We start from the raw sequence: 17,738 nt of genomic DNA, 5'->3' as shown, positions 1-17,738 counted from the left end.
TTTTTGTTATTAGCTGATCTACACATACCTTTTGGCACTAGATACATTTCCTAGAAGCAACAGATCACTGCGTTATTGTTTTTAATCTATTCAGTAACCCTTTTTTCTTTTAGGATGGCAATCCAATCAACTTTGTTAATTGGTTATAATTATTAAACACCATTTTTATTTACATATCTCTGCCTATGTTTTATCCCATTAAGAGACTATAATCTCCCTGAGGTCAAAGACTCTTTATATATTATGCCTTACTTGTTTAGTTTTGTATACAGTAGGCACTTAATAAAAGTTTTATCACATTGGGCTGACTGAATTGGATTTATCCTGATTTATTAAATTAACACACCCAAGACTCTCTAAACATAATCCCTATATTTTAGACTATTAACTATGCATTTTACAGAAATTTAATCCTTTCTCTACTTTGTTCTTTTTCTCTGTTGAACTGGATCTATCATTACATTAGTGTACAAAAGTTTCAGTGAGGAAACTCTCCCTACTAATGTACATCAGCAATTGCTCTGCAATTCAGAGACTTGGAGAATTGTCTAGAAAATTGAAATCCCCTTTCTCCCCACTTGCCCACTATATCTTTATTATCCTTACCACATCTTTTTCCTCTGGTGTTGCTAGTCTCTTTGTCTCTCCACTCTCACTATATTTCCCCACTACTGTCTCCCTCTGACCCCACAACTTTCTATCTCTGCAATGCTCACAACCAATTTATTTATTCATTCTTTTGCTCCTTCCTCCCCTACAAGTCTAACAATATCATCAATACAACCACAGGATTTAGTGTTCCATGGCACCTTGAAAATCATCTAATCCAAACTTCTCTTTTTGTTAGTACTGTCCTCACCTCTTTCAACTTTTAGTGAAATACATTTATACTACCATGAAAAACCAATTCTCCAACCTGGCTTAGTAGTGCCTTAGTAGATGAGTCCTAGGAAACTGCCTAAGCTTAAGTGACTTGCTCAGGCACACAAGTAAATATCACAGGAAGTTTTCACCCTAAATCAAAATTTCTCAGTTAGTGACAAAGTAGCATTAGTACTTAAGACTTGCTGTTTCTTTTAACCAGGGCTGCCCCTGAAGTATTTTCAGCTTTATTGAGCAGAAATAATCAATTAACCTCCTATGTAAATTAGCAGTCGATACACTGTGTATGTTGCATAAATGAGTATATCCTGTTGTATATCCCTTTTCTTCTCTAATAGGTGTACCTGAAGTGATCCTAAACACTCTGCCTGTGCTCCTTTACTAAGTACCACTAGTAATCTGGTGGCAGCCCAGAGTTACTCAAGCATGGGGTTAGGAGAGAAGAAATAGAGAAGAAAATGCTTTTAAATAACATGTCCTGTGGCATTGGCCCTTTATATAGTGATGAAAATGTCATAGAAAGTAAGAAAACCATTTTCTTATATTTGCCTGTGAGATGCTAAAAATCAAGATACAAATATCAAGTCAGCAGGAAAAACTGAAGGTAAGTGGAAGTCTAGGCAACAAATTATGAATTTCAAAATGACACAGAAGACAAGAACTTCACGATCAAGGAACAAGAAAATGTAATAATGATAATAAGAGCAACAAAATTAGATAGAGTAAATGGGGCTTCAGAATTTCATACAGGAAATGAGACAGCCAAAAAGAGAGCCTGAATTCTGGGAGAGTCAGGAATAAGGTAGAAGGCAGAATAATGCTCTTGTCATTTACTTGCTACAATCACAAAATCTCAGGCAGTGAGTAGAGAGGGAAAGGTCCCACAGCAAAAAAGTACCATTCACATTACAGTTGTGGTTCTGCTTTTTAAAAATAAGAACAGAATACAGGACAAAAGTAGCATAAAAAAGAAGAAATCTATTGGTTTCAATTGATGACAGTCACAGAAAAACCTACAGCAAGATTATTTTAGACAATTACATAATCCAATCAAAATAGATAAGTAATAGCACAAAATACAAAACTGTTTGTAAAAATTAAACAAAATGGAAAAATAGTCATAAAGTAGAAGGCTAGGAATATTCATGATATGGAGAGTCCTCTATGCAACAGACCAATAATCTTGCTTTGGAAAGACTTCATGATGCTTGGATTCTGATAAATTAGAAGCTTCACATTACAGAATGTTAGCAAAAAATTATTAATAAATGGGCCCATAAATCAAATAGCCATTACTTATGCATCATATGTGCATTCAAAAAAGTTTATGATCTAGTTTATATTTATTTGGTCATATTGTTCTAGGAAGAAAAACTAAAGTTAAATTATTTGAATTTAACCATGCAGAGGCTGAATAGCTGAATCTTACCAGATGAAATAAGTACATTCAAACTTTCCAGCTTTCCATATTGAGCTGCAACAAATAAAGGTGTGATCCCAAAGTCATCTTGGCATTCCTTGTTTGCTCCTTTTTTAAGAAGCAATTTTATTAACTCAGTGTATTCCTGAAGCATAGATTCATAATTAAAATGAGAAAAAACATGGAAGAAAAATATGCTTTCTAATTAAACAATCTATCATACCAGAAACTTAGAAAGACTTAAAATCCAAAATAATCATATGCGTTGTCAGAATGAGTGGAATTTATAGGGTTAAATGATCAAATGAGTTAATTTTATCCCTTACCTGAAGTTAGCACAGCAAATAAACATAAATAGAAATAATATTAGTATCTTAGAAATGAAGCAAAGAAAGTTAAATCTCTTGCTGCCTCAGAATATATACTTTATATCCACTGCTAAAAAGTTTCTCAAACAAAAATAAATACCTGCAATTGACTTATAGCCAAATATTTTATATGACATCTTAAATATGCTATCCATACTTTACATGCTGAAATAATCCTTACAAACCAAAAATTCACATTATCAGTTGGTTTATTCAGAATAATCATTAGCATTTAGACTGCCTTTTCTGTACTAACCTAACCATCATAAATCAGAGGCAAATGAAAAGCAAAAACTGTGCAGAACAATCATCTTAGAATGGTAAAACACACAATATACATGGAAATGAAATAGTAACTTGAGAGGTTACCTGAAAAGCTGCCTGGTGCAGGGCATTCCACCCACACATAGAATGGGATCCATTAACATCTGCTCCATGCCGAAGCAATAGCTTTACCACATCTGTATGTCCATTTTCAACAGCTACAAGAGAGCAAAGACATCACTGTTCCTAAAAAGATACATTTTAAAGACAAGTTTTTGCTAGTTTTTTACTTCAATGCTGTGTTTGCACTTACCAAATTAAAACACATTATAATGTGACTAAATAACATTGATTAATTTGGTGATCCAAACTCAATTCACTTAGCATATACTTTTAATCTCTATGAACATTCAAATTAAATCAACACTTATTGAAAGCTTATTTGTTTAAGGCACCATGCTAGGCACTGAGGGATACAAAGAACAAAATGAAAAGTGGTTGCAGCCTTCAAGGAGATTACATTCTACTAGCTGATACAACGTGTAAAACATAAAAATAAGATAATGTGAGGACCGGGTTAGCACCAACGATTTAGGAGGATCACAGATAATAAGTATTTGGGGACGTTTGGGTTGTTCAGTCATTTTCAGTTGTGTCCACCTCTTCATGACCTCAATTGGGGTATTCTTGGCAAAAATACTGGAGTGGTTTGCCAATTCATTCTCCAGCTCATTTTACAGATGATGAAAGTGAGGAATGCTGGGCTAAGTGACTTGCCCAAGGTCACATGGCCTTATGTTTCTAAGGTCTTATGGAAAGCATTTTGGAAAATATAAAGCTTCATTTAAACATAGTCTTATTATAACTCATGACCTAAAACCTTTCTCTTTCAACTCTGAGCTTACACAGATCCAGACATATCTTGGAGATGTCCAATTAAATCATTCTCTTTGCCTTCTGTCCACTCAAAAATTCCTCCTGGGAACATCAAGAAATGGCTCAAGTACAGATCTAATACTAATGAAGACTGAAGTCAACGTTTGCTCCTCTGCATTGATGTTCTATATCTTGATGTTCCTCAACTCCAGTTCTTGCTTGGTTCAAGAACTCAAAATTGTCTGGGAACTCCTCTTCTCTCTAAATGGGATTTGGTTTTGAAATTTTCCAATGAGTACCTTCTCATCCAAGAATTCCTTCATGCTCTCTCCAAGGTGCTGCCATGTACAGGGTAGAGTTAGGTAAGAGGGCTGTGCCATTAAGCTGACTTCCTTTTCTTCCTCCTACCCAGTGACCCAAGCAAGCTCTTTGTGTGGAGCCCCTCTCCTATGTGCATCTTTCAGTTACGATTTTCAATACTATCTTTTAAAAATTGAGGAGAACATGGAGATTAGGGCATTATAAGTTCCTTTCCCTGAAACCCAATTATCTTTACCTCTTTTCTATTTATTTCCAATAACTGGGTTTAATTGATGGTTTATAGCTTATTGATATGAGGTTTTTATAGTAATAATTACATTTTAATATAATAGTCAATAATTAATGAAGAAAAAGATAGTGATGACATATCATGAAGACTAAAATTCTAATAATATAATCATTTTATCAAAGGTAGAATCTTTACAAAATAAAGAGGATAATTAATGCTAGAAAAGCTACTTTAAAATTAATCACATTTATAAGAAATATATTCATTACACAACAGCAACTCAAGCACAAGTGAAAATATGGTAAAACTTCTCCAAGCAGATAAGCCTTAGCTGAGTTATAGAATGTTTACAAAGTAGTTCTGATATCACCAAATGTGCAATAACTTGAATTAACAATGATGACAAAAATACACTAACTGAAATCACTCTCCCTGAAAGATAAATCCTTTCTCCATTGCTGGCTATTCATTTTCCCGTACTACCAGAATCACAAGATCTAGAGCAAGAATTCACCCATACCTTGTTTCCATTGTCAATTCAAGAGTGCTACTATCACTCAACAGCTTCACTTCCTTTAAAGATTATAACTTTGAATTACATCTTTTCTACATGCTGTATGCTGCCACTGAAGAATGCTGCTCTCAGCTGTCAAAATAATTTTTTCTAAAATAGTGATCTGTCCATGTTATCCTGGAAAAAAAAAATTCCAGTAGCTTCCTATTACCACCAGGAGCAAATAACATCTATCTGATATTTAAAGTTCTTCATTAGCCTGGTCCCTTCCTACATTTCCAGTCTTCTTTCACTACAATCCAACAACACTGATCTACTTGCTGCTCCTCAAACATCCCACTCTAACTCCCATGAAATATCAAGTCCTTATCATTGCCTCTTAACTTCCTTGGCTTCTGTCAAGATTCAGCTCAAATACCATGTTCTGAAGGATATCATTCTCAGTCTCCCAGATGCTAGTTCCTTATCCTCCGAGAATATTTTCCAAATATCTATACATAGATATATAGGTGTTTATGTATATATATATATATATATATATATATACATATATATATAATATATAAAGATAGATATCTATACACATACATGTATGTATATGTGACCATGCATATATACATATATCTTGTAGGTACTTAACTATTTATGTGTTATCTCCATCCTTTTGTAAGTTCCCCAATGGAAGGAACTGTTTTTACCTTTTTGTAATCCCAGTGTTCAGTAGAGCTACTGGCACATAGTGTTCAATAAATGCTTGCTGGCACTCTCTATCTCCAATTATTTCAGCAATTGGCCTAAAGTCTTCCTCTCCACCTCCACCTTTGCCATTGTTAGTGACTTCTATATTCACAACAATAACCCTAATTTCTACAGTTTTATTTTATCAGCCTACTTAACTCCCATGACCTCTGTCTCCACTCTACCTCAGGTAGAACTCAGATTCCCATAAGTACCTTCATCTTCATGATCACTTGATATTGCTCTACCCTCAAGATCTAGAACTGAAATCTCCCTCTTTTTTATCACAAACTCTTATCTTCTTTTTTCCCCAATTTTTCACCAATTACATGTCAAGGAAACTTTTAGCATTCATTTTTACAAGATTTTGAGTTTTTTCTCCTTCCCTCCCCTCTTCTGAAAATGGTAGGCAACTTGATATAATTTATACGTGTGCTATCTATCACGTAAAAAGATTTCCATATTAGTCACAGTTGTGAAAGTAGACCTGATCAAAAGGAAAAAAGCATGAGAAAGAATAAGTGAAAAAATATGCTTCAATCTGCATTCAGAGTACATCAGTTCTTTATCAGCATATAGATAGCGTTTTTCTTCATGAGTCCTTTGTACCTGCCTTGGATCATTGTGTTGCTGAGAAGAGTTGAGTCATTCATAATGGATCATTACTCAATGTCGCCGATACTGTATACAATGTTTTCCTGGTTCTGCTCATTTAATTTGCATCAACTCATACAAATCCTTCCAGATTTTTCTGTAATCTGCCTGTTCATCATTCCTTATTGCACAATTACATTCATATACCACAGCTTGTTCAGCCATTCCCCAATTGATAGCCACCCTCTAAATTTCCAATATTTTGCCACCACAAAAAGGGTTGCTATAAATATTTTTGCACATGGAGGTCCTTTTCCCCCTTTTATGATCTCTCTGGGATACAGAACTAATAGTAGTACTGTTAGATCAAAGGGTATGCACAGTTTGGTTGCCCTTTGGGCATAATTCCAAATTGCTCTCCAGAATAGTTGGATCAGTTTACCACACTACCAACAGTGCATTAGTGTCCCAATTTTCCCACATCTTCTCCATAATTTATCATTTTCCTTTTCTGTCATATTAGTCAATCTAATAGGTGTGAGACAGGCACAAATTCTTATCTTCTATTTCTTGTATGTCTACATTCCTTCCATATCTGTCCTTCACCCTTATCATAATCTTCAGTCTCTCATTTTTTCCAGAATATCAAAACCTGATATATAATACATAATTCAGGTAACTCTAAACTTTAAATAATTCCTAAAATCCATCTCTTCCTCTCCTACTACAGAAAGACCTAACATTGCTGAAGAAAATCAGGAAACTGTCCTGACCAGACAAATTTAAGATAGCTAATCTCTACTGGCCCTTACTATTGTATGCAATCCTCTAATTAATCCTTTATAGACTATTATTGGTCAACAGGGGGTTAATATAGTCAATAATTTATTAGACTATAAATTCCTTAAGAGCAGGCACTGTCTTTTACCTTCTTTGTATTCCTAGGGAAGGTTATCTCACACATAATAGGCACTCAATAAATGTTTGCTATTATATTTTTGCATTTCTCACAACAGCTGTTCCAAAATTTCTCTTCTCTCTAAACCAGCACCATTTGCTATCCTCTTCCCTCAGCAAAAGACATCACCTACTACTGTACTAAAATGACTGATGATTTCCCTCCCTCAACTCTCCACCTCTCCAACCCTCTAAATCTCTTAGTGTCTTCATCCACATTTTTCTCCTTCCCACTTTACCAATATAAAGCCAACCTAATTTTTGATAGCCAAATAAAAAATGTTTCATATATCCTTACCAACAAATTGCCAAAAAAAAAAATCCAGAATCAGAGATCCTAGTTTCTAAGATTACTAAGTTGACAATGACAATATTTAAAACATTGTAAAGACAGCTTATTTTTCATTAGACAAGATTTTATCATTAATAAACTATTAAATAAGGCATGCAAATCATTCACAGAAGAAAAATGCCTTTCCTCAATAACACCATAACAGTCACTTTAAATCACCAGATGTTATTCAAGTCTTCTCTAACAATATTTTTCATAGAACATGAAGTGAAACAAAAATATGAACAAATATGGTATTGGACATTGTTGCTAACAATTTTAAAATATCAAAGAATTTAATAGTCAATGATAGAGAAGAAATATAGTTTTTAAAAGTATTTAGGGGGTCTAAATCTAACTCAATTCACTAGGATATTATCTCTTTCATCATTTGGAACAAAATAGCATCATGCAAATTTTTTAATAGAATTTGATACTGGAGTAGCTGGGAGCTAGTCTGGAAATTATAAGCAATGTTGTGTGTTGGAAAGAGCGCATGATTTGGAGTAATACAGAAAAAATAAAATAAAGAATTACAGTCCTCAAGGAACTTAAGAGAAACTAAATATAAACAGAGGGTATGACCTAGTTTCACTTACAAAGTAACATATCAGTTAGCCAGTCAGCCAAACAATCAATAAACATTTATTAAGTGTCTATTCCAGGCACTATCCTAAACACTGGAGATACAAATTAAATAAAGACAGCCCCTACCTTCAAGGAGCTTATTATCTAATGTACAAAGACAACACACAAAAAGGAAGCTAAAAAGATGGGAAGAGGGGAACAAGAAGGAGAAGATACAGTAGTATAACTGAGAGGCCCAATTGAGAGGTCCAAAGTAATTCAGTGGGGTGAGAAATGAAGAGATGCCCAGCCTGGGTACCTTCCTTAAAGAGAGGCTTGCAGAGGAGGTCTTCACTCTGCCTTCCCATCAGAGGGAACACAGGTCAAGGGGTACTGATGAAACATGACTACCAAGGCTGATAAAATCTTGCAGGATAATGAGGTTCCTATTGATGAGGTTCCTGGGAACAAGATGGAGAAGTCCAAAGGAAGGCTGCCAGGTAGAAACACAAATTAATATCATCTACCAACTGAGTCAATCTATCCCTTACTAAGTCTGTAGCATACAAAGCTAAGTATTATCTTAACTATGTGGAAAATTTACTTGTTTTCTGATATCTCAACTTCATTATCTATGTAAGTTCTAAAGGTTATAAGTCAGCCTCTACCATCAACCATTTATCTTAAGTCAAACTGATAAAAATGAACAAAAAAACCCCTGTAGGCTGCTATTTTTAGAAGCCAAAAGTCTACTAAATATCACTCTGAAAATACAACATAAAGACTTTAGGTAAAGATAACACCATTAGACTTACCTTCTCCACTCACTCCCAACATACCAACTTAATTTTCTTTACATCATATTTTCTCCTTATTGCTATTACGAATGATTTAAGTCTCAATTCTGCACTGATTTAATTGTGATAATTTAAAAATACATTTAACAGCACAAGTACCCTCACCAGGTTACAGAAACATACAGGGGAACGTGTGCCTAAATAAAATACAAATTGTTTTGCAGCTGTGCTCATTTCTGTCACCCACTTTCTGCAGCACTCTTTCCAGCGTTTCTTATATGCTGCACCCAGCATGGACACCACAAACTGAACTGGTGAGTCTTTCCCTCCCTTTTATCCTGCTCTGACAAATGGATGTATGGGTGTTTATTTCTGTTCTGTGTTGTTTGCCCTCAGTTTCATATGCCACATGATTCCCACATGACCAGGATTTCAGGCTATCATGACACTGGAGCCAAGACTGCAGGTGGGGCAGGGGGAAGGTGCAGCAAGCCAGCCCAGCATGGAAGCCTAAGAAGCCAGGGTGCCTAAGACTCAATCCCAAATGGGGTTTTGGATTTGGAACTGGGACTGTGCTCTACAGCAACCAAACTCAGCTACTGACCTAATCTTCTGCCTCTCCCTAGCCACTGAGGGAATGCAGGAAGGAGAGGGCTCCCATGTGTTACAGGAGTAAATTTACAGATTTGTGATTATACCTTTAGAAGTAAATATTCCTTGGTAAAAGTTAAAAATGAATAAGTGAAATAGAATTCGTTTTCATTAGAATGCATTTCTTCTCAAAACTATACATGCTTGAACTATTTGTTAAGTTACACATGTAGGCAGTTCTAATACAAGAAATGTTGAAATTTACTCAGTGATTGAGTTTTGGCTTTTTGCTTGACGAACTATAATCATTTAAGCCATTTCCCCCCAGAAAATCAAGTATTAACTCAAAGCATAACATTTATTTTATGTACACACCCATGCACACACATCACAACACAACATACACACACCCCTCCAGAATTTGTTAGCATGATCTTAAGCGACAACACAGAAAAACAGTAATAATTTTGGAATCCAAGAATCAAAGTTCCAACATCATCTCTGTTGCTTACCATATATACTAAAAATGTACTAATAGGTTTTTTTTTTACATTATATCTATAAAATATAGTAAAACTTCAACCAATCAGCATGTTTCAGAACATACAAATACTCTGGTTAATTTGAACCATTTTCACCAATCATTAAAAAAAAAAGGTTGTGGAGGAGGGTAGTGCATGACTGCAAGGCCTGCTATTGGAAAGGCTGAGGCTAAGGCTGGGAGATTTCTTGAGCTCAGGAGTTTTGACTTTTAGCAGGCTAGGCTGAACTAAGGCCAGAAACAATATGGGAAGTGTCCAGGAGCAGGAGACTACTAGACAGGACTGGTGCCAGGTTGGAAAAGGACCAGATCAAAGCTCTAGTGCCAATCAGTAGCAAGATCAGGCCAGTGAGTAGCCCCTGCATTTTCAGCTTGGAATAGATGAGGAAACAGGAGGAAAGAAGAGGAGAATGAAACACAAACACAGTCTTCAACAACCATTTCCTAAGAGTCAACAAGATACATAATTTTTCTTCATGATGTTTCTTCTCCCTAAGGCTTACCCCAACACTTAGTTCTTGCTCCTTCTCTCTTCCCTTTATGCCAATGCCATATGTATTGTAATAAGTATATGTGACAACCTCAAAAGTGGACTTAGTATAATTTGGATGAATTGTGAATTAAAGAATTTTATAAAAAGAAACACTTTTATTATTTTCAAATGAACTAGGCAAATTGTTAACTAGTAGAGTCCCTTATGAGACTTCCTTTAACTGATAATCTTTTAAAATAATTAACATATCAAATATTTGCACATAAATGTATTTCTACTTCAATAAATAAAAATATCTATTTCATTGGTATGAATACACCCTCCACTGATGCAGACTAAAACCATTCCTTGTCTTGTGAAGTTTTATGAGTTGCTTTGGCAGACAGATAGATAGATAGACAGACAGACAGATAGACAGACAGACAGACAGATAGACAGAAAGACAGATAGATAGACAGACAGACAGATAGACAGAGATAGGTAGACTGATCAAGAACTGAGGATCACCGTTTCCATGTCAAGATGAGGCACTAAAATAAGAGTCTGAAGAAGAGTATGCTTCTAAATTACTTGAGAATAGTTTGCTCCATTATATGCCTTAAAAACTTCCCCTGCAACATTATTAATACCACTAAATGCTTAGCTAACCCTTTACTCCACAAATAAAGTTCATAACAACATTATGAGAATTTACAGTTGAGAATTTATAGTTCATTTAATGAAGTTTTATGCAATTAGCTACACAAAGAATGAAGCTATCTGCTATTGAGGCAATGCTTCCAGTCTTATTTAATATTATACTCCTACATGTACCATTCCTTCTAGTCAAACTGGCCTGAGAGCTGTATCCTGTGCAAGCCATTCCAACTTCTACTTTCGTATTCTACTTTGTCTTCTGCCTAACAATCTATTTATTTACACATATGTAGTAATATGTGTGTGTATGAGGGCACCAGATATACAACAAAATTTGAAGAATAAGGACATGCTAATACCTGGGTAGATCAAGAAAGGTTTCATTTGAGAGATAGGATCTGAGTTATACCTTCAAATCCAGGATTCTCTGAAACAGAAGTGAAAAGGTAGTGCATTCCAGAATGGGGGACCTCTTATACAAAAGCAGAGAGGTATAAAATAAAAAGTTTTTGTCAGTCAACTAATTTTTAAGTGCCAGCTACATGTTAAGCATTGTACTAAGTGCTAGGGATACGAATAAAGGCAAAAGACAGCCCCTTTTTCAAAGAGTTCACAGCTGGGTAGGCAATAGGTAAACAACTATGTCCAAACGAGCTATAGACACAGAGTAAATAAAGATAATTAACAGAGAGAGAAGACACTAAAATTGAGAGGGATCAGAAAAGACCTGTAGAAGATAGGATTCTACTTGAGACCTGAAGGAAGCCAGAGAAACCAGGGAAGCTTGGAGGGGGAGATGAGGAGGGAGAAAATTCCAGGCATGGGGGACAGGCAGGGAAAAAGTTCAGACTAAGGAGATGGAGTGTTCTGTGTATAGAAGAGAAAAGGGGCTAGTACCACTAGACTGCAATGTTTATAGTGAGGGAATGGGGGGAGGGAGAATGACGAGTGGAAAAATAAAAGGAAGAAGGGCTGTGAAAGACCTTCATAATGCATTTTAAATGTCTTCAATTTTGAAATAAGAGGATTTTATATTTGATATTAAAAGTGATTGAGAACCAATGGAGTGGAGTTCACATGGTGAGAATCATGCTTTAGAAAAAATCACCTTAGCTGAGTAGAAGATGGAGACACACTTGAGACAGGAAGATCAACTAGAAGATTATTACAATAGGCCAGGTGAGAGGTGATGAGGGCTTGAATTAGAATAATGGCTTATTCTAAGTTAAAAGACAGGACATATGAGAGATGTTGTGAAGACAAGAATGATAATATTCATCATAAAAGACAAAAGATAAAGTTGAATTGGATGCGTGGGGTGTGGGACTAAAGATGACACCAAGGCCAAGAATCTCAAGGAAAGTAACAGGATGATAAATGAATGAATGAACAAATGAACAAGCAAATAAATAAACAAAAGGGGCAGGAAGGATACCTAGCAGTACCAGATACAAAATGATACTACAAAAGCAGTAATTATCCAAACTACTTGGTACTTATAGAAAATTGTACTTTTGATACTTAAAGAAAATACTTATATTTGGCACTTGAAAATATAAAAGTCAATTAATGAAATAGATAAGATACTCAAAACCTAGAAGCAATCAAACACAGTAGTAAATTGTTGTATAGATCCCCTACTAGGTAAAATCTCACTATTCAACAAAATCTACTGGGAAAATTAGCCTCGAAAAAATTAGTTGAGTGATACTTCACACCATATATTGTAATAAACTACAACTTAATACAATGGATACAAAATGGATACATCATAAACTAATTAGAGGAGCAAAAAAAGAGATTTCTTTCACAATCATGGAGAAGAAGAATTCTTAACCAAATATAGGAGGAAGAGGATCATAGAAGATAAATTTCAGAATTTTGATTACCTAAAATTGAAAATATTTTGCATAAAGAAAACACAATTAAAATCAATAGGGAAGCAGTTAACAGGGACAAAAAACATCTTTGCAGTAAATTGATAATTGTCTGATAACCAAGATATGCTATTAAGAGTCATTCCTGAATAGATAAATGGTAAAGAGATATTAACAGGCAGTTCTAAAAAGAAGAAAAGGAAACTATCAACACCAATACAAAAAATTTTCAAATTAATAATCATAAAGAATTGTTGCAGAGGATATGGGAGGGCAGACAGCACTAAAGCAATCTGGAACTATACCCAGGAAGTCACTAAACTATGCATGCATAGGCTTTAACTTAGCAATACTACTATTAGGCATATATTTCCAAAACGATCAAATAAAGAGGGAAGGAATTCATGTGTACCAATATATTAAGAGCAGCATTTTTTTGTTGTAGTAAATAACTGGATACAAGTGGATATCCATAAACTGGGAAATGCTTGAACAAATTGTGGAATATGTACATAATGGAATGTTATTACTCCATAAAAAATATGAAAGGGACAGATTTACAGAAATCTTGCAAGCCTTGTAAAAGGATGCAAATAGAGTAGCTACGTGATGCTATAGATAGAGTGCCAGACCTATAATCAGGAAGACATGAGTTCACTCAGACACTTACTACCTCTGCTGACCTTGGGCAAGTCATTTAATCTTATTTGCTTCAGTTTCCTCATCTGTAAAATGGGCTGGAGAAGGAAATGGCAAACCACATCAGTATCCTTGCCAAGAAAACGCCAAATGGGGTCACACAGAGCAGGACACAACTGAACAAAAATAACAGCAACAAAGCCCTGTAAAAACTACTAGGCAAAAAGTCACTTAACCTGCCTATGCCCCTATTTCCTCCTCTGCAAAATTAGGGCATCAGATTCCTAGATAGATTCCTACCAGTTCTACATCATCTTGGCTCAATTCTTGGTTATGGGACCTGAAGCAAACTATTTTGCTCCTCTGAGACTTGGTTTCTTAATCGGCAAAATCAACAGGTTAGTCTAGATAATCTGTCATGTCCCTTCTAGACCTGATTCCTACAATCCTATGAAATAAAGCCTATGAAATAAAGACAGTCTTTGCCTTCTCAAGGTTTCTGGATATTTATTGAACAGTTACATATAAATATAAGTAATCTGAAGAAGATTAGCATTGTGAAGACTAAGAAAATGTTAGGGTAAGAAAAACTTCCCTCTCACTTTTCTCCCTAAAATCTGATAAATTTGGAGTTATACCTTGTTTTTCAAAATTATAAAAAGCTTAATTTGAGGTGTTTATAATGCCATCAAACCTTTACTCTTCCAAAATGTTTTGGAAAAACTATAACATTATTAATTTTCATGTAAAAATCTACAGTATCAGTTCACTACAATTCCTGCATACCAAGGGAAAGCAGAACACTACAGTAAAACCAAAAGTAGGGAATTTTGGGTTCTACCTAACAAAGTTTTCTGTAGAGTTGGGGAATAAACTTTTAAGTGGTTTAAAAAGAAACTTTTTAAAACTACATTTTTGGAAAGTTTTCTAAATTTTTTTTTAAAAAATACCATTCTATGATCCTAATGCATATTGAAGAACATAAATTGACTTTTTATTGAATGACAAGGTTATTATTCTAAACACAAATCACTGTGACATACTGACTGTGTAGCTATAACCAGTGTGGGGAGTTAATAGGGCTGAATGGATACTGACCTCAACTGGAATTTTTTTCTTGAAAAAGTCCCTGATGACAGCTAGCTTTTTGGTTATTTGACTCTTCTTGAGAAAGGTGGAGTAAAGTTACATGACCTCTTGGGCAGGATAATACAGCTGTTTTTCAGCATTAATAATTGCTGAATCAAAGACTAAAAGTTGCCTTCTCCCAAAAAAGTGATGTCATCAACCACCTGTCCTTCTAATGCATGATCTCCATATTAGCACCATTTAAACACTATCCATTATTTTTCTACATCACTAATAAAGTACACAAAGGCACCTCCTTGTCAACTTATACCAATTCCTCTAAATATTCTAGCTTTATTTATAATTACGTTAGGAAGCTACTTCAGAAATTTATACCATGGTATTTCAGAGGTAGTTTTTTCAGAATCTACAAATCCTTCACTATCAATCAATAAAATCTATTAAGTGTCTGTTGTTTGCTAAATTCTTTGCTACGTGCTAAGAACAAAAAGGCAACAGTGAAACAGTGAATACATGTTCAGGAGCTTACAATCCAGAGAAGGGATTCAACCTATACATATATCAGTATAGATAAAAAAGGTCAAGTGACTTCCCTAGGGTCACACAATTTTTTAAAACACAACATAATGTTTTGAATTTTGTTTCCATTGCTCTTCTTGATTTGGGGCATTCTTAGCTGCTCAATAAACCAACACCTTCAGGATTATACATAACTCATGGCTTCCCATCCTTGACTTGTATTTGGGTATAGATCAAGAGAGATTTCATGGAAGAAGTCACCCTTGTGATTGGAAGAGAAGTAGTAAATTCCAGGCATGATAACAGCCAACACAAAGCCATGAAGATAGGAGATGGCATGTCATGTATGAAAAACAGTAAGGTCAGTTTATCCAGGAAGTGCTAAGCTGGGGTCAGCTTGTAACAGGTTTTAAATGCCAGAATGAGAATTTTATATTTTTATCTTGAAGGTAGTAAGAAACTACTAGAGTTATTAGATTGGGGAATGAATGCCATGTCATGCGTACCCTTAATCAAATTTACTTTGGAAGCTGTGTGAAAAATGGACTGGACAGGGAAAAGAAAGTCAGGGAGGCCAAATAAAAGGTAATTGCAATGATCTAGTCACAAAGATTTTGAACTAAACTATGTGAATCAGTCAGTGAACTAGCATTTATTAAGAGCCTATTATGTCAAGAACTGTTGTTGTTTATCCTTCATTCTCAAAGAGGACCATGATATCAGGAAGGTGATACCATGACATACAAATGAATTGGATTTAAGTGAGGGAGGGCGGTGCAAAGCCACCAGCCTCACTCTCTCCTCTGCAGCCATCTGGATCCAGTGGCAAGTGGCAAGACAACTTGAGATGACGCAGAAGCGGTGGTCTTTTTAAGGTGAAGTCAGTCCCAGATCTTGGTTTGACTAAGGTAAAGCCTATTCAGTGATGAAGGCTAGGTAAGAAATGAGGTCACCAAGAACTAAGTCTGAGCAAACAAAGAAAGGCAAAACATAGTCCCTGCTCTTAAGGAGCTTACATTGGGGGAGACAATATGTGAAAAAATGAAAAAAAAAAAAAACTATGTATGAACAATATAAATACAGGATAAATTGGGGGTACACTCTGAGAGAAAGCAGAAGTTGGAAGACGGGAGTGCTTTGAGGAACAGTTAAGACCAGTGTTATTGGATCAAAGAGTAATCAGGGGAAACAAGATGGAAAGGCAGGAAGGGGCAAGATTACCAAGGTTTCAATAAACAAATAGGATCTTATGTTTGATCCTGGAGGTAACAGGGAGTCACTGAAGTTTATGGAATAAAAAGGGATGATATGGTCAGACCGTGAAGATCAATTTGACAGCTGAATGGAAAATGGACTGGAGTGGGACAAGATTCGAAGCAGGAAGATCAACTAGAAGGCTACTGCAACAGTCCAGGCCTAAGGTGATTGCACCAGAGCAGTTACTATATTCAAGAAGACAAAAGGGACTGTAGAAAGGATGTCAGGAAGGTAGAAGGGATGAGATAACCACTGCTTGGATATGGAGGGTGAAGGAGAGGAAGGAGTTGAGAATGGTACATTTCCCAAGTGGAAAGGAAAAAGGAAAAACAAGAGAAGAAGTACATTGGGTTACTAGATCCAAAATAACAAAGGTTATTTGTAAGAAAAAAAAGAAAAGAAATCTATGTCCTAAAGAAGGCTTTTGATTAAATAAAACTTTTAGACAAAACAAATTTAATCAAGACTGTCTATAATTTCAAATGGAAAACTCATTATCATGGAGACTGCTTCAGTTTTGGTACTCGACCTCTTCAGTACATTCAGTGGCTTCTGCCCCCTGACTGGAGTGCTGGAGGGCAGAGCAAAGAACTCCTTAACCTCCTTTTATAGAGGGCTCAAAATCCCAGCCATTTCCTCATTTGCTACCAATTTCTGTGCTTGCTTTTGATATCATCATCATCATTCTTCACCTGCCTTGCCCCTCCTCTGCAGCTTCTTTTTGTGTACTGTCTTCCTCCATTAGATTGTAAGCTTCTTGAGGGCAGGGACTATCTTTCTTTTTCTTATCTGTATGCTCAGTGCTCAGCACAGTTCCAAGGACAAAAGAGGCACTTAATAAATGTTTATTAAATTATAAATGTCTGTCACATCACTGAAAACTATAATCTGAAGATTACACAAAATCATGAACCCAAAACGAGGTCCACATAAGGGGAAATTACACCAACTCTATGCATGAATATTTATACCAAACAATAAGACTAAATAAAGATCATTACTAGTTAAACTTTAAATATCTGCTCATAAGGAAGGAGTAAATGATTGAGAAAACACATCTGCTAATTATTTTATACAATAAGCAAAGGGAGTTCTTTAGTAAAGCACTCATTTAGAAAAATGCCTAAAGAGAATATACACTCAAAGAGCAATATTTTGGCTATGTTGGGTACCAAACATAAATCACAGTAAGGCAAGCATCATATCTGTACACTGGAAATATGTCTTCTTCTGATGCC

General features: G+C 35.4%; 1 protein-coding gene across 6 annotated transcripts in view; it reads right to left on the bottom strand.

Annotated features, from left to right (window-relative positions):
- Nucleotides 1–17,738, bottom strand: part of ASB3 (ankyrin repeat and SOCS box containing 3) — a 124,062-nt gene that overhangs the window by 43,264 nt on the left and 63,060 nt on the right. For all 6 annotated transcript variants that reach the window (XM_072635580.1, XM_072635583.1, XM_072635582.1 and 3 more), the window contains 2 exons: nt 3,040–3,152; nt 2,312–2,447 (listed from right to left, as the gene is read on the bottom strand). In XM_072635580.1, the coding sequence (XP_072491681.1) occupies nt 2,312–2,447; nt 3,040–3,152 (249 nt within the window). The remainder of the gene's footprint in view (nt 1–2,311; nt 2,448–3,039; nt 3,153–17,738) is intronic.

This window comes from Notamacropus eugenii, chromosome 1 (assembly GCF_028372415.1).
Source record: "Notamacropus eugenii isolate mMacEug1 chromosome 1, mMacEug1.pri_v2, whole genome shotgun sequence".
NCBI lineage: Eukaryota > Metazoa > Chordata > Mammalia > Diprotodontia > Macropodidae > Notamacropus > Notamacropus eugenii.
This window is presented reverse-complemented; position numbering and strand designations above follow the sequence as displayed.